This window comes from Patella vulgata, chromosome 4 (assembly GCF_932274485.2).
Source record: "Patella vulgata chromosome 4, xgPatVulg1.2, whole genome shotgun sequence".
Lineage (NCBI taxonomy): Eukaryota > Metazoa > Mollusca > Gastropoda > Patellidae > Patella > Patella vulgata.
In genome coordinates, this window is record NC_065882.2 from 20,563,825 (window position 1) to 20,586,822 (window position 22,998).

General features: G+C 35.3%; 1 protein-coding gene across 1 annotated transcript in view; it reads right to left on the minus strand.

Moving 5' to 3' along the window:
- LOC126818484 (receptor-type tyrosine-protein phosphatase kappa) overlaps positions 1–22,998 on the minus strand; it is a 101,463-nt gene that overhangs the window by 72,196 nt on the left and 6,269 nt on the right. Inside the window, exon 2 of the mRNA XM_056100456.1 lies at positions 163–316. Coding sequence (XP_055956431.1) covers positions 163–250 — 88 coding nt within the window. The 5' untranslated portion in view covers positions 251–316. The remainder of the gene's footprint in view (positions 1–162; positions 317–22,998) is intronic.

Genomic DNA, 22,998 nt, shown 5'->3' on the forward strand with positions numbered 1-22,998 from the left:
ACAACCGTTAAAAAGATCTCAGTATTGGTTTGATCTGTATTGCATTTCTATTAAAAAATAATTCTAACTGATGTGACATCAATTATATATAAATCTGAAAAGGATAATAATTAAGACATTCGATCTGGAATCAGAAATAATTCAATGTGAATGTTTACTTACTATATCTAGTTAAGTTAATTGGTCTGTATTCAGCTGTTCCTTCTGATACATTGTGAATAACAACTTTGGCAGACATTCTTTCAAGCATTTTTATAAATTGTCAGGCTACAATAGTAAGACAATATTATCTGTCCTCGTCCATTAATCTCCATACCTGAAATATAATTCGTTATATCATAAGGTCTAATCTTTATTTTTTGTTTATCTACTCACTTTGTCTTGGCCTAATGTCTTTTCTTCATAAGCTGTTTTCAGTAATGTGCTGGTTGTCATTGGTCAAGCCATAATTAACCATCCGTATCAAAATTTATAACACATCTGATTAAAATCAGCAGGGTTTTTTCAAGACCTTTCTTGTTTTCTTTTGTTTTTTATTTTGTGTTTGTGTTTGACCAGACGCATCTGACAGGTTTTATAATTCTCATGTCATGTCCCTAGTAGTGTGCAATAAATAGCCAATGAAATGCTGCAGTTCCAATCACTGTAACACTTTGGTCCTTGAGACAATTTTGGTTCTTTGCAAAATTGTTGCTTCACTCTGTCTATAGAGTTAAATCACACGTACTTAATGAATGTGAATATATAGTTATACATAAAAAAACAGTGATATTTTGGTTAAATCATAATCATTGTCAAAATATCCATCAAATTCTGGCTGTTAATTGACCTATGGTTGGTACATAGACCAAATAAGGTAAATAAAGAGGTTATTTCGTGTGAAATAAAGAGGTTTATTCCATACATGGGATGGAAATTAAAGTCACGGTTATCAAAGACCTGCAGAAATTAGGGGGTATAAAATAGGGTGTAGAGCGAGTTGGATCAGAGCTCATTCAGAAATTCCTAGCAGCCATTATTATTGAGAACAAGGAACCTGCAAAGCCATTACAGCTTAGCAATAAAGTTGTAAAACTATTTCATGTTGTACTTGTAGTCTTGTTACGATCACGAAGAAACAAACACAACAAGAAAGAAGATTGATCTATTTACAATCTTAGTAAAGTCTTGTGTATAATGCAGCCACTTTCAGCTGTTTGCACAACATGCCACTCTGAATACACTCAGATATTCTGCCAAAAAATAATCAGAACTATGAAGATGAAATGAAATAAGAATAAAATTTTAACTGAATGTCTTTTGGAAAGCTGTAATGATCCAGACATTTTGATTGGCTGTGTCATATTTATATCCCAAAGATTTTGGTTCCTTTCGATATTGGCATGTATTTGACCAGAACTTCATGGATCATAGCCCCTGATTGTATGATTGTAGCTTTTGGACATTCTAGAGGTCACAATTTTGATGAAACTTAAAACCTATGTTTATAACCCAAAGATCTTGGTTCCTTTCTATACTGATGCATATCGGACTGTAACTTGTTGGATTATGGTCCCTGATTGTACGAAAAATCAAGTTTTAAGCTTGTTCTCTGTCCATCTCTTGCAAAATGTGGCATATCTTGCATGGCAACTGCTGGTTGTCTTTTTTTATGATGTGTCGTTCATTAAACATGTGGTATAATTTTTTGTAGGGGCTCCCGGGAGCAGCTTTATTGGAATTAATAATAGGTTTCGACACTCAATGATATCAGTGCATCAATCCATGGTTATCGGCACTAATTGCTAATGAATCAGCTGTCAGATTGTGTACTGCAATCACAACAAGATGATCAGTCATCACCATCCCACACACTTGCACTTGTTTGAAAGGTATAAGAAAACACAACTTCTTGGAATATCAATGGTACTAATTGTGACAAACAGTAAATGTGTGAATGCACCTTTAATCTGAAAGCCGTGCGAATGTACCTTTACTCCTTTTGTATGTCCATATAAGGTATTGCGGTGAGTGCAGGGAGAGAAATAGCCAATGAGAAGGGTGTATGACACGCGCTGGGCTGTTGTTGTTGGCGGTGAGTGAGGATGGAAGACAGGACAAGCATTGTCAGATTTTATGTAATGTAAAACTGTAATAAAGATCATTCGAAGCTGAACACCTTCTTGAGTTCGAACCAACGGTACGACAAATTGGCGTCCCCGATAGTCACGAAGGTGTGTGAAATTTACTTGTGTGAACGAGAATGAAGAACCTTCGTAAAGAAAAGTCGTTCAAAGTCGAAGAAAGAAGAAGGCCTGTGCTTCTTTACTAACAGCTCGCCGCCGAACCAGGATTCTGAGTATTGTTCGATGAATAATCAGTAACTTGTGACATGAGTTAAGCTGTGATATATTTCAAATATTTCCAGTGACGTTTTTGATAATTGGTGATTATAAGAAGTGACGATTTATTATTGTCAGTCAACTGCCAGTGAGTACAACGTTCACTCGTCGAATTGAAGATCCACCGACGAAATGCTCGAACATTTTTCCCGTGAATCGACAGTATAATAAACTCATGGTGTCTTATTTAAATTCAATTTCTATAAGAATCATTTAGTCAGTCGTTTACCAGACCACAACAGAACACTTGTGTGTTTTATGGACTTCATACCGCAATAAAATATTCAAGTATTTTATTTTCAATTTTTATAGACTCTATTGTCTTGAGTTTTATTTTGTTCGATTGTTGATGTTGTATGTAACGTAAATAATATGAATATTGTGTTCCTCATAATAATTGTAATGTGGTAATTTGTATATCATATTGTCATGTATGTTGATGCATTGGACTACGTGTGTGTCATTTGATTGATAGACTCTGATTGACGTTTGATATCCAGTAATAGTATTGTTTTCATCACTATATATATTTGTATGTTTGTCCATTATTTTTTCTTTTTAACATTAGTGATACCGCAAACCTCTTCGGCTAGTTGTCCGACCTTCGATTTCTGTTATTCTAATAGTAACACATTGGCTTTAATATTTAAAATGTCAACCCACGGAGAACAACTTGGGGCAAAAGGTCGTACAGAACAGGAACTTACCGAGGTTGAGAAATTACAAAACATGATGGAAAGCAGTTTACTACTGCACCAACAAGAACAGGATAGGTTTAGAAGAGAATTGGCAGATCTCCGTCAACGCTTAGCAGCTGAACAGTGGCAACCCACCACTCAATCCAACACATCCAACCCACCCCAATCAAATATAAACCCAGTCAGAGATCATTTATACATTTATTCAAAAGTGAAGGAGTTTACTGGGACATTTTCAGGTGAAGAACCTGATGTTGACATTTATTTAAAAGACTGGTTAAACAAAGTTCAAAGAGCCCTGAACAGTCCACTTTATACCCCTTATGCAGGTCAAGTGTTGTCCTTATTGCTTGAAAAACATGCAAAAACCAGCTGGGAGGCTATGCCTACTGATAAACAACACAACTATGAAGACATCATTTCTATGTTGAAAGATAAATTCGTTAGTCCTTTAGATCATCATACAACTGGAATCTTATTTAATGAAGCTAAAATGAAAGACACCGAGACATTTGAAGCTTTTGCCGCCAGGTTACAGATTTTGGCCAGAGAATATTATAATTTTGACTCTAGTGTTTTAGAAGCTATTGTTATTGATAAATTTCTATCTGCTATACCTGACTCTGTTAGAAAGTATATTTTTGAGCACACTCAGCATAAACCGAAATTGCTAAAATCTTTACCTAAAATTATCCATATTGCTAAAACTAAGACCGCATTGGAGAAGATCGACAGTCCTACTGTAGCCTCTAACCGTACATACCAAGAAGACCCCGACAGGTCACAACGTGAAAAAAGGTTACCTTCAAGCCATAACCACAGCGATTGTCCAACTCCGCAGTATTCCACCGAACAACAGCGTCACCAGTCAGGGCATCGATCACCTTCGCCAGCGAACTATGAATCCCGCCCAAGGTTTACCCACCGTCAACGGTATCCATCCCCATATAGAACCAATTACAACCAGCCTTATGACAACTGCTATAGCTCACAAAAATCGACAAAACGTTATCAATTTTCACCAAACTCTCGTGACCATTCTCCATCCAGAAAGCTCTCGAACAGTCGAAGTTATTCACCCGCCTATGACTCAACCAGGCGATTTCGGACTCCATCTCCTCAGCGATATCAACAAATGCATCATGGTCCTTCACCACCTTATCAATATCCAGTGTATTCTGGTCATGATTATTATAGACATCCATCATCTCCAACACGTCAGTGGCTGCGTGAAGATGTTAAACCGAGTTCCCAAAATTACCTGTATCGCTCAGAGAACAACACACGATCCGGTCGTATTATCTGTCAGATTTGTGGTGGAATCGGACATATAGCAAGGCAGTGTCCCACCCCCAGGTCACATTTTTCGTCAACATGTACCAATGATGAAGATAAGTTTGAAGATACCACGATCATGAAATCTCCCCCTCTACGAATAACTACCAAAATCATTGGACAGAATACCAAGGCCCTGCTTGATGGTGGATCCGATGTTTGTTTACTTGATACTAGGGTTTTCCTGTCCCTACCAAACAATAAAAAGTATACCGTTAGTACATCAACAACCACTTTACGTGTCGCTAATTCTTCAAAATTTACCATCTATGGTGTTGTATCTCTACCAGTTTACTTTCAAGGTAGATCTAACTTCCAAACTTTTTATATTGTCAACGACCTATCAGAGAAATGTATCCTTGGTCGCAATTTTTTGGAACATAATGACATTGTGATAGATTATGGGAAACGGAAGATAGTTCGTGAAGATACTGTCATTCCAGTTTTAGAAGATAACAGAGCGCCTACAGTTAGTCGCGTTTCTCTGATATCGGATGTATCTATAGCACCCGGTGAACAGCTTATCCTTCCTGTGGGAATGAACATTACCTCCAACATTTCTTTTGACACAATCCTTGAACCATTATGTGGACTATCAGAGAAGACTGACGTTATAGTTGGAAGAACTTTAACCAGAGTTCAGGATAAGCGGGCAATGCTTATGATGTTTAACTTTGGGGATAAACACATTAATCTCTGTAAAGGCGATAATATAGCTTGGGCTACAGCTGTTACCAATGCTTCCACTGTTTATCGGAATGCTGAACCTCTTTCTACAGAATCCGAGGAACTTGTCCATAATCGTTATGTTTGTACTGATACTCCGAAACCACCAAGTCATATTACGCGAATATTGGATGGCATTTCAGCCAATGGTAACCTTACTGAACAACAGAAACACCAACTATCCACCTTAATTGCAGAATATGAAGATCTTTTTATTAAACCTGACAGTCAACCTGGACTTTGTGACAGAATTCAACACACCATTGAAACATTCACCGATCGACCAATCAGAGAACCACTTCGTCGAATTCCTCATCATCTAAAGGAGGAAGTAACGAAAATGATCGATGTTATGCACAGAAATGGTGTTATAGAGGAAAGTGAAAGCCCATGGCGATTTCCAATTGTTTTGGCAAAGAAATCCGACTCCACGTTACGACTTTGCATCGATTTTCGTAAACTCAACCAGATCACCAGAAGAGATGCCTACCCTATCCCTCGCGTGGATGAGACCCTCGATGCACTTGCTGGAAGCTATATCTATTCAGTGATCGATTTATCCCAGGGATATTTCCAATTACCTTTAGATCCAGACAGCAAAGAGAAGTGTGCCTTTGCTTCACCAGATGGAGGGTTATACCAATTCCGCAGAATGCCTTTTGGTCTAGTTAATGCCCCAGCAACTTTTACCCGGCTAATGGAGCTCGTATTGAAAGGTTTGCAATGGCAGATTTGTGTCTTGTACCTGGATGATATTGTAATTTTTTCCAAAGATTTTACTCAACACCTGATTGATTTGACGACCATTTTCACTCGACTGAAAGACGCAAACCTCAAACTTAAACTTAGCAAATGTCATTTTGCCAGCACACAGATCAAATATCTGGGACACGTTATATCCAATGGAGGGGTAAAACCTGACCCATCCAAAATTCAGGCTGTTAGAGACTACCCTGTTCCAAAAAACGTTACAGATGTTAAGGCTTTCCTTGGCCTCACCGGATATTACCGTCGCTTCATTAAAGGTTACGCAGAAATCAGCAAACCGCTCAACAAACTCACAGCTAAGGCAGTGCCCTTTGTCTGGTCAGAAGACTGTCAGACAGCTTTTCTTCATCTAAAACAATGTTTGATTACTGAGCCAATCCTCAGTTTTCCTGATTTTACGAAACAATTTGTGGTACAGACTGATGCCTCCTTACTATCTATCGGTGCCATATTGTGTCAAGTATTCGATGGCCGAGAACACGTCATACAGTATGCATCCAGATCACTATCTAAAGCTGAACAGAATTATTCAACCATTCAAAGAGAATGTCTTGCCATTATCTGGGCCTGTAAAGTTTTCAGATCGTATCTTCTAGGCAGACAGTTTCAATTAGTCACCGATCACAAACCCTTGATATACTTAAAGAAGTATAGTGGCACTAACTCCAGACTTACTCGATGGAGTCTTGATATGGAGGAGTTCGATTATACAATTTCTCATCGTTCAGGGAAACAACATGCCAACGCAGATGCTCTCTCTAGAATTCAGCCATCTCCAGATTCAGATATTATTGAATCTCACAATTCCCCAAGTACGCATGCTGTTTCGAATATTCTTAGTATGACCTCCAGTGGTGTATTCGTCTCTATGTTGTCCTCGCAAGTCCTGGAAGTTGCCCAACTTCAAGACCCGGTTATCCAGACAGTATATAAATATGTACTCTGTAAAAGAAAACCAGTTTTTACCCAAGATATACAAGTCAAACCATACCTGAAAGTTTTTGACCAACTGAGAGTAAAACGAGGAATGCTCTATAAGAGAGATGAGACACCGGATGGTAGAAACCAAGGTCTTCTTATCGTTGTCCCCAAGTCCATGATCACTGAAGTTTTAGAAGTATCCCATGATAACCCTGCTTCTGGTCACTTGGGAGAAGATCGGACTCTGGACCAAATTCGATCGCGTTTTTACTGGCCAGGCTGGAGAGAAGATGTTAAACGATTCTGTAAAACTTGTCAATTCTGTGCTTTACGGAAATCACCTACTCCAAGTAGACAGGCCCCACTTCATCCTGTTATAGCAGAAAGACCATTTCAATTGGTTTCCATGGATTTTCAGGGTCCACTTCCACGCTCAACGCGTAATAAACGTTATATCCTGGTTCTCCAGTGCAAGTTTACAAAATTTCTGGAAGCTTACGCTTTACCTAACCAAGAATCTACAACAGTTGCAGATGTCTTAATAGATCGCTTCATTCCTCATTTTGGAATACCAGAAACAATCCATACTGATCAGGGATCTTGCTTCATATCTAAACTGATGAAAGATCTATACTCATTACTTCATATTAGAAAAACGGACAAGTTGAAAGGTCAAATAAAGTTATTGCAGAATCATTATCAGCAATCGTTAAACAGTGTTCAACTGGTAAACTATCAGAATGGGATCGTTATCTCCCACTCGTCTGCTTAGCATATAATACCACTAAACATTCATCGACTAAACATGTTCCTGCGATGTTAGTATATGGCAGAATTCCAAGGACTCCACTTGATGCTATATTTGGCACCAACACTGGAACAGCTTACCAAACAGTTGATCATTATGCCAAACAACTTACCGAAAATCTTCGAACTGCTTTTCAAGAGGTCCATCGACATACCGAATTAACAGCAGCCAGACAAAAGTCTTGGTTTGATAAGAAAATACGCGGACAAGCTTATGAAGTTGGAGATCATGTATTTCTACGTCGTATGATATTTGATGCAGGTGAATCTAAGAAATTTGCCGATCGTTGGAAAGGTCCATATACAGTCATAACAGTGTTGGGGGAAACAACTTATGAAATATTTGATGAACTAAAAAATCATAAAATTATCGTTCATTATAAAAACCTGAAACCAGCCTATATGCGAGAAGTACCAGAAAGTGAACTTATAGAGCCTGTTGACCACAATTCACTTAATAATAAATCCGAGGTGCCTCGCCATAAAACATTTGATCCAGATGAGGATATCTTGTTTTTTGCCAATGAGCCGTCATTACAACCTAACAGACCAGAGCTCCCTCTACAACAGCCAGTAGTACCTCTACGACCACCTGATCCTCAGAAGCAACCCCTACGAACAAAAATACCTAAACCAACTCTGTCTACATCGTCACCACGTCCTATATTACGCCGATCTAGTCGTAAAACAAAACCTGTAGTCAGATTTGACCCCTCTTCTTAATACATGTATCACTAATGTTATCATTGATTTTATCTCTATTTGTCGAAATCCTAGGTTAGGTATAGGCATATTTAGTTCATTTTCTTATTGCATAGTATGGGAATTAGTTTTTGTTTTAAATGTACCACTGCCAGGAGGCATTGACTTTTTAAGGGGGGAGGTGTGACAAACAGTAAATGTGTGAATGCACCTTTAATCTGAAAGCCGTGCGAATGTACCTTTACTCCTTTTGTATGTCCATATAAGGTATTGCGGTGAGTGCAGGGAGAGAAATAGCCAATGAGAAGGGTGTATGACACGCGCTGGGCTGTTGTTGTTGGCGGTGAGTGAGGATGGAAGACAGGACAAGCATTGTCAGATTTTATGTAATGTAAAACTGTAATAAAGATCATTCGAAGCTGAACACCTTCTTGAGTTCGAACCAACGGTACGACACTAATCAGAAGATTCATACTCTGATCAAAGAAGCTCAGCAAGGCACAGTCGCTACTCCCTGTAAGGTTTGCAAAACAACCTTTGCCTACCTCAAACAGCTGCTGTATGTTTAACATTTTAAAAGCTTATACAACAGAAAATAAAATACTACTATAGTTTGATTTCTTGAACGGATAATGAAATATGCTCAGGAAATGAAATCAGTACAGACCGACAGAAGGATGGACGGGCGGACTCCATTTCAATATCCCTCCCTAATTTTGTTCGGCACAAGATAATAAACTGTGACAATAATATTGAAAAACCAATATTATTGATAATCACTGCCACCCACAACATAACAATAGATCACAAGAATTCGCATGACATATTTTCGAAATCAACTATATTTAAATTTGAGAACTATATTTCTCAAGTATTGCAAATAAACTGTTCTATTTACGAATAACATAAATTGTATGTAATATTGTAATGAGAATAAGTTAATGATCTGCTATACATCACGACTTAGAACTGTGGTTAACTGATATATTTTTATTAAAGCAATAAATCACAAAATCCTGCTTAAATACAATCTTACAATAATTAGATATTAAATACAATCTTACAATAATTAAATATTGGATACAATCTTACAAAAACTATTACAAAACTTCTTACTTTAAGTATTATTACATATGATGGGTGGAAGAATTCCTGGAACAGTGCAAGTAAGTGTAGATCTCTGTAATACTGTTGGGACAGAAAAGAAAGCATTGTTCCAAGAAATAATCCAATAAAATAATTCCCAAGGAACACACTAAACATGTCTGAGTATAGTGGGGATTATTTTTTTTTTTTTTTAGAAAACTTATATCAATGCAATTTAACAAAAACTTTTAGTATAGATCATACCCTGAAATAAGCGTCTGGACATGGAAATATTAATTTCATTTCGCAAAAACAAGACGTATCCATTCGAGTCAATCATTAATTATTTAGACTTGAAAATCCAGCCCCTAAAACGTGTAGCACCATGCAGTTGCGGCAACCAAATCAAATATGTAGTGATATGCAGTGCTATGAGTTGCTGGCTAGATGTGGAAAGTACAGAGCGACAAAAACTCCCCACATCCAATGTGTGATGCATACTCTTTCCTCTGTTACATATTCATCTAGTATTGTTTCCGATTATATTTGTAATTCTCTATTGGTTAGGACGTATCTTTAAAAGTCACTCTGACATCCCACGTTGTGAATTTATTCTTCTTTTATTCAGTTTATGGTTACACACAGAAATAACAATGCAACAGTTTGTTTCTACATTTTTATGGTTACAAGCATCCGAACTTGCCAGTGCAAGTCTACTGATAGAACTTGCTACATCTTCCCTTCTAAGAATCTGCCCGGTGTCTGAAATGTCTCCGCATAGATTTAGCATTTCATATGCATTGACTTATGGAATCAATTATGTGATTGGTCACCCATGCCCAATTACATCGCAAATTAGACAATATGGAATGGACATGCCTCATACCTTGCAGACTAACAGGGATTATTACCTAATTTGGTCAACAGACACATATCATTCCTGACCATGAAGATGGCAATTCATGTATCATATTACCACAGATTTCCGTTGATTCACGTGCTGTTTTGCATCGTCTATGAATCTGTTAACAATAATTAGTCAAGGCCATAATATTACTATACAAAAAGGTATGTGTTCCTTTGCACAAATCTCGCCCTAATATAGTAGTACTACAAACGCTGTGTATGTCATGTATTGGCAATAAATGAATAATATTAATATAACAACGACCCGAGTCATAGTAAAAACCTCCATCTATATAAGTCTTAGCTTAGCGGTATATAAGACGAATGTATTTTAAACTCCACCGTAGCAACTTTTTATTGATATACAGGAGTTGTGCCGATGTACGTCAAAAAATGCCTCATAATATTAATTAAAGTAATCAGTTTATAAATGTAGGTCTAACTTGAGTAATATCCCAAGTTTTGTTCTTGGTTCATTTGAACCAGATTTTAATTCAGTATATCTGATAAATACTAGACAATACATGTGCTGTTTGTAATCGCAGGTGGTAATATATTACGATGGCACCTATATATGATTGGTTAATTCAACTGAAAATTAAATTAGAAACGTAGAATTTACGAGAGGTAGCATAATGAAAATTGCCAAATGAATAATGTTGAAAGAAAAATTTTCTAGCATTTATCATTATATTTTGAATGGGGATTACGTTTTTAAATACAAGTTATACAAGCTATATATATTAGAAATGTCGACAATTATTTGTATTAGAATACCGTAAGTAGTTCTAGACGATAGTAAAAGATTGACTTTACCGTACGACTACGAGTGTGATAATTATTATAAGTCGATGTGGTGTATAAGACGAAGGCCCGACTTCCATGGAAAAAAGTATCGATATGTACCCAAAAAATACAGTACCATAATAAAGATTAAACATATTAAATTTCAACAGTTTTATGGTATAAAACCTGAAATGTCTGGCTACAAATCAGTTCAGGCTGAACCTTAGCAGTTAATTCAAGTGGAATTGGTAAATATTATTTCTTGCTTTGTTATTATAATGATGCAGTGAAAAATAGAAATGGGCTTGAATGCTATAAAAAAAAATAAACTAAACTCGACAAAAAAGAAATCTAATAATATGATCAAATGATAAGATTGTGTTTCCTTTTAAATTATTAGATGATGTTCTCTATTAAAAGAGTGTACAGAAACATCATGGTTGCTTCATGATAGATCTATCACAGTCCTGTTTTAATACTGAATATTGTCAACTCAAAATGAAAATTTCAAATCGATAGAGCATTGATCGATTATACATTATTTGGTTTCAGTTTTAAAGATGAACAAATATGCACTGTGATGATGAAATAGATAATAACAGTTTTTATTTGGGACCTGATTTGATGAACTATATGTTCTTCTATTTTAATTAGTTCGTCGCAGTAGATTTCCATAGATTATGGTCCAAAACTACTTTATTTGCTTCTCCCCATGAGATATCAAAACGTCTTCAATTCACAGGTTCCACTTTTGGCCAATAAATAATTCTTGAATGATGGTTGTGCAAGGCACATCTAATCTATCACCCAAGTTTTTCACTTCAAAATATCACCCTTTTTAAAAACATATTTGTAAGTATTTATTATGTTTATGATTAAATTCTTTGGAATTCTGATTTCATAGCATGTAAGTAGACTGATAAAAATAAATCCCTCAGTCAGTCAATTTAACTGCCAGTCAAGACTGGCAAATGTGACTGAAATGACAGTTCTTCTACCAACACTTGTTTAGTAAGAGCTTAATGTTAATTAGTAGTACATTCATTTTAGCCGATTTATTAATAATAGCAATTTTCTACTAATTATAGATGCTAATTGATGATAATTAACACAGTTATCAAGTACATAGAGTTGTCCAATTTTTGGACTGTGGCATGCAGAATTCCATTAACTTCCCTTTATATTATATGGCTGTTTGTGATATTAACAAGATTTCAACTTCCCTGTTTTATGAACATTACTATATGGCTGTTTGTGAGATTTTTCTTGTATCAGGTACATTTACAGAGACTTGGGAACCAAAATGACATTCTGCCATTAGTAATACTGGGTGATTTTCAATAGGTGTCTTTGTCTTGCTCTTATAAACAGTTCCAACACAACTTTACCTGCCAGAACATCCAAACATTACTAGCATTTAAGATTCCACAAGGGCAATAACTCTGAGTTATCTAAAAACAGTTAAATTTGGTATTTATCGCCATAAAGAAATAATTATCACAGAAATGGTTAAAACTTAACAACCGGTAATTAGAATTTTTCTTCTTAAAGATCCTCAATAATAATATAGTTCTACAATAGTTTATTCATATAATTATCCAATAATAAAGCTAAAAATATTGGACACATTATTACAACATATAGTTTCACACTACTAATTACTGTTTTGACATTTCACCATCATTGCATAAGTGTATAGATCTGAATGTAGCCTACCAGTAGGATATTACACTGTTATGGTGTAGCTATGGTGTATTAAACCACATGATACAACTAATTATCACAAATTCATGTTGAACACTATACATCCTTCCTATCCTCGGAGATGGATACATCATAATCAATTATAGAGTACAAATGCAAAAAAGTACAGCAAAGTATCTTCCTATGTGATCTAACAAAGATGGTGTATTATGCTATTTAACAATAGTAATCTCAATTTTAAGTAAGGGTACATCTCATAAAGATAATATCCATTTTGCAAAACATTTTAATCTAGATAGACACTCTATTGATCATGTTAAAGTTACAGCTATTCTTTAACTTCTTGACACTCTACGGAATCATAGGGTATTCGCAGTATTGTAGAAAGCATGAAACTATGAAAATAGCATAATATGTAAATTGGGTTAAGATCTCCCGGTAAAATATATGAATGAATAATTCACACTCTAACACTGACCGACTTTCTAGTTGTAAATAGTTACCTCCCCCTGGACTGAATCGTAATTTGTGGCTAGCTTTTCAGACATACAGCATCTAGTTTCTGTGGAAAAACACCTTCCCAAAACATTATACCTAATTATTATAATTATATTAAAATAAATACACAACTCTCATGTACATGTATATATTCACTGTTTTCTTTGGTAGAACTATATCTAGTCATGTTATCAATGAATTTATGGAGCCTTCACTAAAACAATGACACATTGTTTGGTGGCACTCTTATAATACAAATACAATAAACATAAAACAAATAAAAAAATATTCCATATATTAAGTATATGAAGGATGTAATTAAATCTTAGTACATGTATCAAATATTCTACATTAAGTTATTAAACACCCTACCTGGTACATGTAATTACTGGTAGTCAGTTTTGACTGAGATTTCACTGAGACACCCAAAAAGGCTGAAGACAGGCATTTGCCATATCAAGTGCTATGATTAAAACACAGATCCTATTTCGTTTTGTTTAATATGGTTCAAAATTTCGTTTTACATGTCTTTACTACACTAGGATCTGGAAGACTTGTTATATTACCGGCGTTTTGGTTGAAGTGAAGGATAAGACAATGAAACAGTCTGTTACGGCGACTTCTTGGCAGGCCATGCACAGAACTGGGGGTAAACCACTAGAAACGCCAACGCTGATTGATCAATCAATGTCTGACATCAAAGGGTCAAAAGTCGCTCGTACGACCCCTGACACAACCTTCATGTACAACTTGTCAGATCTTCATGTAGTGTAGGCCATCGAAAGTATAAAAAAAACGAAACGAAATATAGATCTGTATTTTAATCAGATTGTAACGCCACCTCAGTTGTTTTTGTCCCATCCGAATGACTAGACAATGACAGTTCTTCACCACTGACTTGAGGAAATTATGCTGGAAAATCAAGAGGAACTTTCATGGCCAACACCAGGAGCAAACCTGAGACCTAGCGTTAACGAACCAGCGTTTTACACACTGAACCACAGCAACTTCCCATCTGGAATGGACATTAAACCCCATTCACTGCTCTCCTACAAATAACAATACACTCTGCAGATTTTGCTCTGATCTTTAAAGAGCACATAAAATGGTAACATCAAAATTGTTGGCACTTGAAACCAGTATTTATTATAAACACTTTAGCCAATTGAACACCAATCTGATTAAAATTATTTGATATATGACCGTTAATGTGTCAGACCCTCTAAAACCCTCTCAATTTTTTGATTTGAACATCCTTAATCCAGTTGATTGGCACGTGACGTCACAGGGAGTATGTATACACATCTTATTATTGTATACACAAGCTGATATGGATTGATAGCGCACTTCAATTAATATGCTGGGCCCTGTTTCACAAAAACCTAAGCTAAAATCACTAATATATATATTTAACTAAAATGAAAATGGAATTAAAAATTTTAATAGATTTTAGTTAAAACTGCTTGCACATGCGCAGTGACATTTTTCAGTAGCTGGCATACGGGTGTAAACAAAATAAGTTGGTAGAGTTCCATACATTGTACCGATGTCTGCATATGATCAGACAGTTGTAGAGAGATGAAATAAATTATTGGAATGAGTTGATTGCATTTTATTTGATTGGAAATATATCGTTGGGTGGGCCTTGAACTTACTGCTTTTGTGACCTTGGCATTATTTGGATTGAGAATTGTCACTTCCAAACATTTATTTGTGGGTGTGTTTCAGGAATTTATAAAACATGACTAAAAGATGAATAAACGGAGCATAGCGATGTAAGGTCTGACTCAAAAGACGGCAATTGTTTACGAACTAATCTAGGCTGTAAATTATTGTTGAATTTTAAAAGTATTTAACAACTTTGAAACTAATCTCCCAAATAGCCATTGTTCTGCTACACTCCTTATTGGATAAGGCCTATATATATGCCTTAATTAAAAGGATTTTTTCCCCCTAGAAAAAATACTGTTTACTCCTAAAACTTCTCAATGTGTGCTTCTGTAATTTATGTTATGTTATGTTATTACTATATGCCTTCATTAAGAAATAATAATAAATTTGAGATATCAAAATTTAATTTCAAATAGGCCTATAACTATAACATTTTTCAATAAACATATTTGAGCCTTTGATTTTTATTTTCAAGATAAACTACCTTTGGCTCCAACACTGTTTCACTGTGTGCTTTATTATTAATGTTCTATTAATGTAGGCTTTCATTTTTAAAAATAAATAATTAAAGATATTTTAAAAGATTGAATTTCAAATAGGCCTAGGTCAATAAAACTTTTCAATAAACGGATTTGAGCTTATTGATTTATCTTATTACAAATGATCTTAACTCCAAAACCACATATAAGTAAATACTTTGCATATGGCATATCTTATTGTAGGCCCTCTAATACCAAGAAATTGGCTATTTTAAACAATTATACACAAAGATATTTTTTTATAAATAAGAGTGCTCTTATGAAGGTATGAAGTGAGATCCGATTTTCTTTTAAGGGATATTTTGGGTTTCATTTTGTCTGTTAATTATTTACAAATAGTATAATTTATTCTTGAATCATATGGTAATATACTCTTCATAAAAAGTAGGGGATATTCAGAAACAATACAAAACTGCGGAAATGCACTGCTGTTTTTATTAGAGGTAACCAGTGTATGTTAATAACAGGCCAATTGCCTACACATGAACATAAACAGTTCATATGGGCGACTTATCTGACGACCCCATTTCACTCGCAAAGAGATACACTGTCTATAGTGAAAATGGACGTTTTTGATTTTTGTCTTAATAATGAGTAATTGCTCCACCAATCCTCAGACATTCAGCAATTCGTCGTGGTATGCTCCTAATCAACCGTCCAATCACGATTTGGGGCAATCTAACCAACTCTTCTTGCAGTGCCACAGCCAATTCTTGCAGTGTTGTCGGTTGATGTTGACGTTGACGAACATGTCTCACGATCAAATTAAACGTAACACACTAAAGCAAGGATAAGCTAAACAGTAAATCTTATGCAAGAACCGATAGGAAAGCAAACATGGATAGATAAACCAGCACGCGGCAGTTTTCATCAACTCTTCCTTGAACTGTCAAATTTGACAATGAACCCGTTCCACGCGTATAGGGCGCTATTGTGTGTCGCATGTGCAGCTCAGTGTTTTTTTTGGGGCAATAAGTTCTTCATCTGTGAACATAATCTCAAAGCATGTCAAATGTCCATGACTATTTATCATATTGCAACCTGGATAGATATTTGCATTTCAATATCCCCTACTATTTTTAAAGAGTATATATATATAAAACAGTAACAATGTTTTTTGTTTACCAGGGTTTTCAGTGTTGTTTTTTTTTTCTTGGGGGTTCTAATCCAGTGTCATCTAATTGTTTAATTTGTTTTACAATTAAAATATAAACGGATGGACCGTAGCTGTATTTCCCATGCCATGAAAAGAAATTGAGTGGAGTTGTTTTTTGAATGATGGTATGTTAAAATTATGTGACCTAATTACCATTAGCCAGAGTATTACCATTATTCCAAATAGTACATAAAATTTTGTTCGGCTATTTTATGTGCTCTTTAAAGAATTCTTACTTCTGTCTTGTGTTCAATAAATAAACACCAATCATCATACATTCAATCTTGCACATCATGTTTTTATCTCTAATGCAGTAACTTATTTTTTTTAACAATAACCGTTTATTGTCTCAAATTACTAATTACTGAAACATGTCCTTTGGACCTGATCCAGCCAATTTTCTAAATATCATCTAAAACATAATACCCCAAATAATATTCTGTGGATAATAAATAATTCTTTATTCCTGTAGAATCTAATAAAATACTACAATAAAATACCCAATACAAACGACAAACATATATATATGTAAATGTTGAATAATCTGACATGCCATGTTCTCTTCAAGTTAAGATATTTGTAATTAATAATAACAATAAGCTTTCGGACATGTAGGGATATTTTTTTTTATTTCAGTTTTTACCAAACACAGGATGCTGAATTCAGGAACTTAAGATTTATATAATCTGGGAAATTTCACTTATCTTAAAGAAACCCCAATATTCAATGGTTCTCAGAAGTATGCAGATGAACATAAAAATGTGCAAAACAGCCTAATGTCTGAAAGTTTGAGATCAAAATTTTTAGCCGTTTGGAAATAATCGCTGCAATCATTCATAGAAGTTACGCAACTATCTTATAGTGCTTGCCTTTAATATTTGAATTACCTGGTAAATGAGACTATTCAATATGGTATTGTTTACAAAGTTTGTTGTTGCTTCATTAAAACAAAGCAATAACTTACAAAATTCTGTTATTTACCAGCATTCCCCCCCCCCCCCCACCCCCTCCACCAAAAAAACAACAAAATAAAACGGAAAGTATAGCAAGGGGTAATTGTCACAGGTTTACCCAGTCACAAGGTTATTGCTAGTCAAATCAAGTCAACAGTGAGGCTGTTGTCTCTCGCAGGAATCCCAAAATAAGATGACACATATTAATTAATTGCACATTTATCTTTTTTCAAAAGTAACAATCATGTCTTCAAGAACTTCAATTGTTATGTGTTCTATACCCTGCTTCACTTATAAGGATACACCAAACTAGAAAATCTAGTGGAACTGGTTAGTGAGCCAGTACCTTAAACACTGTCCCACAGTTTCTCTCAAAACCAATTGGTCCAACCAACTGCAGTATAATTTTTTAATCATATTGTTTCTCGTGGAGTTTTGCTAATTATATTTTAAAGAGGCATTATGTAAGAGCTAAATCTGCCTATTGCAGGGTTTTATTTTGGCTTCAAATGTTACATGAATTATTATTTAAGACATTTATTCACATTACAAGCTTATCATCAACTCGCCGGAACATTGGATGACGCAGATGTAAACAGATTAAAATACGATCACCATTTAGTGATTTAAATTAACAAGTGGTTGCCAGGCAAGATACGGGTAGAGAACAAGCAAAAAAAAAAAAAAATCCATGAAGTTATGGTCTGAAATGTGTGAATATCAAAATGGACTGAGATATTTATAAAGATATATTTTAAGTTTCATCATGGATAAAAATTGTAATTTCTAGAGAGTCCACAACCTTGGAATTACATACTTTCACACATTTGTGTACAAGGAGCGGTCATTTTGTCAGGCAGTTTTTGTCTGATTTTCCCGAAATTCAAACTAAACCATCATTAGGGTGTAAAGGTTATATATTCGTATGTTTTTTTTTAATCGGATAATAATTGTGATCTCTAGAGGGACCACAAGCTAAAAACGTGATTTTTCATACAATCAAGGGCCATAATTTAGGAAGTTACAATCCGATAGGCGTAGATATCGAAACGAACCAAGATCTTTGGATTATAAACATGCATCAAAATCGGATGAAAATTGTGACCTCGCAGTTCCATAAGCTAAAAGCGTGATTTTTCGTACAATCAGGGGCCATAATCCATGAAGTTTGGATCCGATAGATGCCAGTATCAAAAGGAACCAACGGACAGACGGATGGACAAAATGGAGAAGTGAGGTAGAGTCTCAACTAAAAAGTAATTTTGCTGTGATAATAAACAATCTAAGTCTAAACTTCAAACAGAATAATCTAATTTGAATGAAATTTTCAACATATATTAATTTTTAAATATCTATTTTTGAACTATTATTATAGCAAGAATAGCCATGATGCATCTTTAACATTGGAGTAATAACTACACTTATCTTCAAGTCTTCTGGGAGTTTTTCTATCTGCAATAAATCAAATTTCTGCTGGTCCAAATACATGTGTCAATACAAACTTTGGGGTGCAAAGACAGTTGTAATTTGAGATACAGCTGTATTGTGCAAGCTGAAGTGCCTGAGTATGATGGATTAGAACACTTAAGTTGACTGCATGGTAGAACTTCTTAGAAACTCTTGTCTTTAAGAAAGCTGTTAAAGGGATGTATTGGAACCATTTGATCAAAATTTGGGTTTTAACCAATAATCTGAAATCTAGTGATTAAATTGTTGTAATATGTGAGAGACTCATCTTTATTATCACTCTTAATTCTTCATAACATACATGTTACATCCTCTCACCTTAAGCTATGGCCTCAAAATAGAGACTGCTGCAGTACTAATTCGGGAGAGGCCTGGACAAGGAAGAATGTACCCATTTCTTCAGCTTTGGCATGGATGTCCTCGGAATAATAGCAGATTTTATTTGAGTGAAGGAATTTAAAGTATGGTTTGCTGTTCTTTCATGTAGTTGGTTGAAAAGATAATTATTAGGGTAGAGGGGGAGCCACAACGGCTCCGTGAGTAAGATGTTGGCTCGCTAACCTGGATGTCCCATGTTCGATCTTGCATTAGGGCCAAGAAAGTTCATCGGGATTTTCCGGTGTGGCCCCCCCTTGCCCATGGTGCAGGACATACAGCCTGGCAAGGGACAACATATAGTCTTTTGAATGGGATGAAAAAATGAGGTCCCGGGTACACACTTGCATGCACGTAAATAAAAGATCCCTTGGCAGTTAGAATTCGATTCATAGAACACTGTATGTTGTATACCCGTCTTTAGCATTGTTAAGGACAAGATCTAGTGCGAGTATTCATCAAAGAGACATATGCAACTGCAAGCAATTTTTTGTGCCCATAACAAGACAACCCACCTGCTTATTGTCAGAAGGAGAAGAGAAATTGAAATGAGTAGATGCGAAGGATATCTTAAAGCACTAAAAAATAGAATATAAGAATACAAACATGATTTGTGCTCTCTGCCCTGGAGAACACAATCCCAAAACAAATAAACACAAGATGATTTTTGTGAAATGTCAATGACAACTGAATCATGAGTTCCGATAGCAATTATATATATTATAATTAGATTGCATTAAAGATATATGTTTTATTAAAACTATGAAAACCAGCGGCTGCCAGGCAGGATACGCCCACATTTTCGAGAGATGGATAGAAAACAAGCTAAAATGAAAGTGATTTTTCTTACAATCAAGGGCCATAATTCAGGAAATTACAATTCGATATGTGCAAATATCGAAAGGAACCGAGATCTTTGGGTTATAAACTTACATTTCAAGTTTCAACAAAATCGGATAAAAATTATGACCTCTATAGGGTCCACAAGCTAAAAACGTGATTTTTCGTACAATCAGGGGCCATAATTCAGGAAGTTACGTTCCGAAATGCACGAATATCGGCAGGAACCGAGATCTTTGGGTTATAAGCATACATTTCAAGTTTAAACCAAATCGTGATTTTTTGTACAATCAGAGGCCATAATCCATGAAGTTACAGTCCGATACATGCCAATATCGAAAGGAACCGAGATCTTATACGTGATAAACCTATATTTCAAGTTTCATTGAAATCGGATAAAAATTGTGACCTGTAGACTGTTCACAAACAATTGTAGATGGACGGACAGGGGCGACGACAATATACGTCCACATGAAAATGTGGGCGTATAAAAATAACCTAAAGAACCTCATGCTTCTGAGGATCGAAGATTTACAGATTTTTGACAATGGGCAATAGATTATGGCTCTATTCTTTGGAATAAGCCAACTAACAATTTTACAAATTGTTATATGAGATTGCAGTGTCATAGGTTGTCGAGACAACAAGGAAAAAATCCACAAAACACAAGAGTATAAACAGATAGTAAAGTGAAAATTGAAGGTCAACAGACAATAACAAAAAATATTTTCGGTGCAAAGGTCCGGATTTTCTAATATAGCTGTACCAGGTTTGAAACAATTAATAGTAATTTAATCAAACTGATAGAAATCAAAAAACTAAATTAGCTTTTTTCTTATCTAAAACCTGAAAATGTCAGCACTGTTTCTTAGCAACCTTTATATAGAGAAAACCTCTGATAACATCTCAAGCATTTCTGTATGCTTCCACTGTGTGAAACCTGATGACAATTCATATACACAAAACTATTTTAAGTACAGTGTGGTGACCCATTTTGTTTTGAATGTTAAAATGGAATAATTGCAATAGGAAGACATTATATACAGGTTGAGTGGTAAGGTCACTGCAGAAATAATCTGTTATTATCTAATTAACTAATGAACAAAAGGTGTGCCATAACAGGTCTTTTGACATTTTATTTGAACCATAAATTTTCATTTCCAAAAATTGTAAATATCTAACTTGTTGTACCTTTAGAATTTTTTATGATCTGTTTCAGGTCAAGTATACATAAAAGTAGCTAAATCTTGAACTGAAAAATGAATTAGAATTTAATATTGGTCCATTTGGATGTTGTTATTTTATAGTCCAGCAGCAGGTTGACAAACCAGGTTGACAAACCAGGAAATATAGTCCACCTAATGTTTTTTGATCAGTAGAAAACGACAACAACTCTCGTACAAAAGGTCCTAAAGTAGCTGGATGCTAGTATCTGGAGGACATCTAGACTGGGATCTCAGCGATACACAAGGGGTTGCAGGATAAAGTAGAAATAAGTAGAATAGTAGCCCCTCAAACCAGTAGAAAAGATGAACTCCTAGTAGAAGTTAAGGTTGTATTTATTTAGACGTTTCGGACTAAGGTGTTCTTCCTCAGTAAATGAGTTGGATGAAGCGAAGCGTGCAGTATTTATACTAATTGATTGTGACGTAACGTGATTATTTAGGATGGTTTATGAGTAAATTGGATTAATCATGATCATCTGGGAGTGATCAAGATTATTCAAGAGGGTTTACATGTAAAAAAGAGAATTTTGATAATCAAATCTAAAGTTTTGAATAAAATTGTATATATACCGCTCGATTCGCGGTAACATGATGGGATGATATGATTTATACAGATGATTAACAAATTTATCATATACAAATTGATTTAAAAATTGAAATTAATAATTAAAAAGTTAAAAAATTCTTAATTTTAAATTATGCAGGAACAGTTCTTATTCTTCAGAAAGATATATTAAATTCTTCTAAAATTTGGTTAAAGTTCAACTGGTGATATTCGTTGGATATCACATCGTGATCTGACACTGTCGGTGTTGGTGGTGTCTCTGTGTTTGATGTTGTGGATTCTTCCGTGCTGTTTAGTTGATGAAACAATTCTTCTAAGTCTTTGAATTCGGTATCCTCCTTAACCAGGCTTAAGGTGATGGCTGTGTCCTTGGTGTTGGATTCAACTAGGATGATTGGAGGTCGTGGGCGAGCCTCAAAAGGAGGGACCCACTCACTAGGTTTGACCGGCACGCAAGATGGATGGATGTCGTGCCGGATTTAATGTTTTTTGATGGATTATATATCTTGAGTATGTGTAGTTTCAGAATCCTGATGATGCCATCTTGGCACCCTTAGGGAAATTTAAATATTCAAGACGGCTACCATGAGGCATTTTCTGGTTATTTAGTGAGGTCAAAATATTTTGTCAGACCTCGGTTTGAAGATGGTTTCTATAAGAATTCGACCCGCTTAATCCAATGAGCTTGGGTATTCCTTCTAAACTAGGATGCCAAATTCAAAATGGTGGCTTCTTTTGGGAGTAAACTTTATATTCCCTATAAAGATGTGATATATATTGAATATAGGTTTTCGGTGTTTTATGATGCCACCTTGGCATCCTTGAGGCATTTTCTGGTAATTTAATTTAATGGGGCACAATTCATTACAAATTCTCTCGGACCTTGGT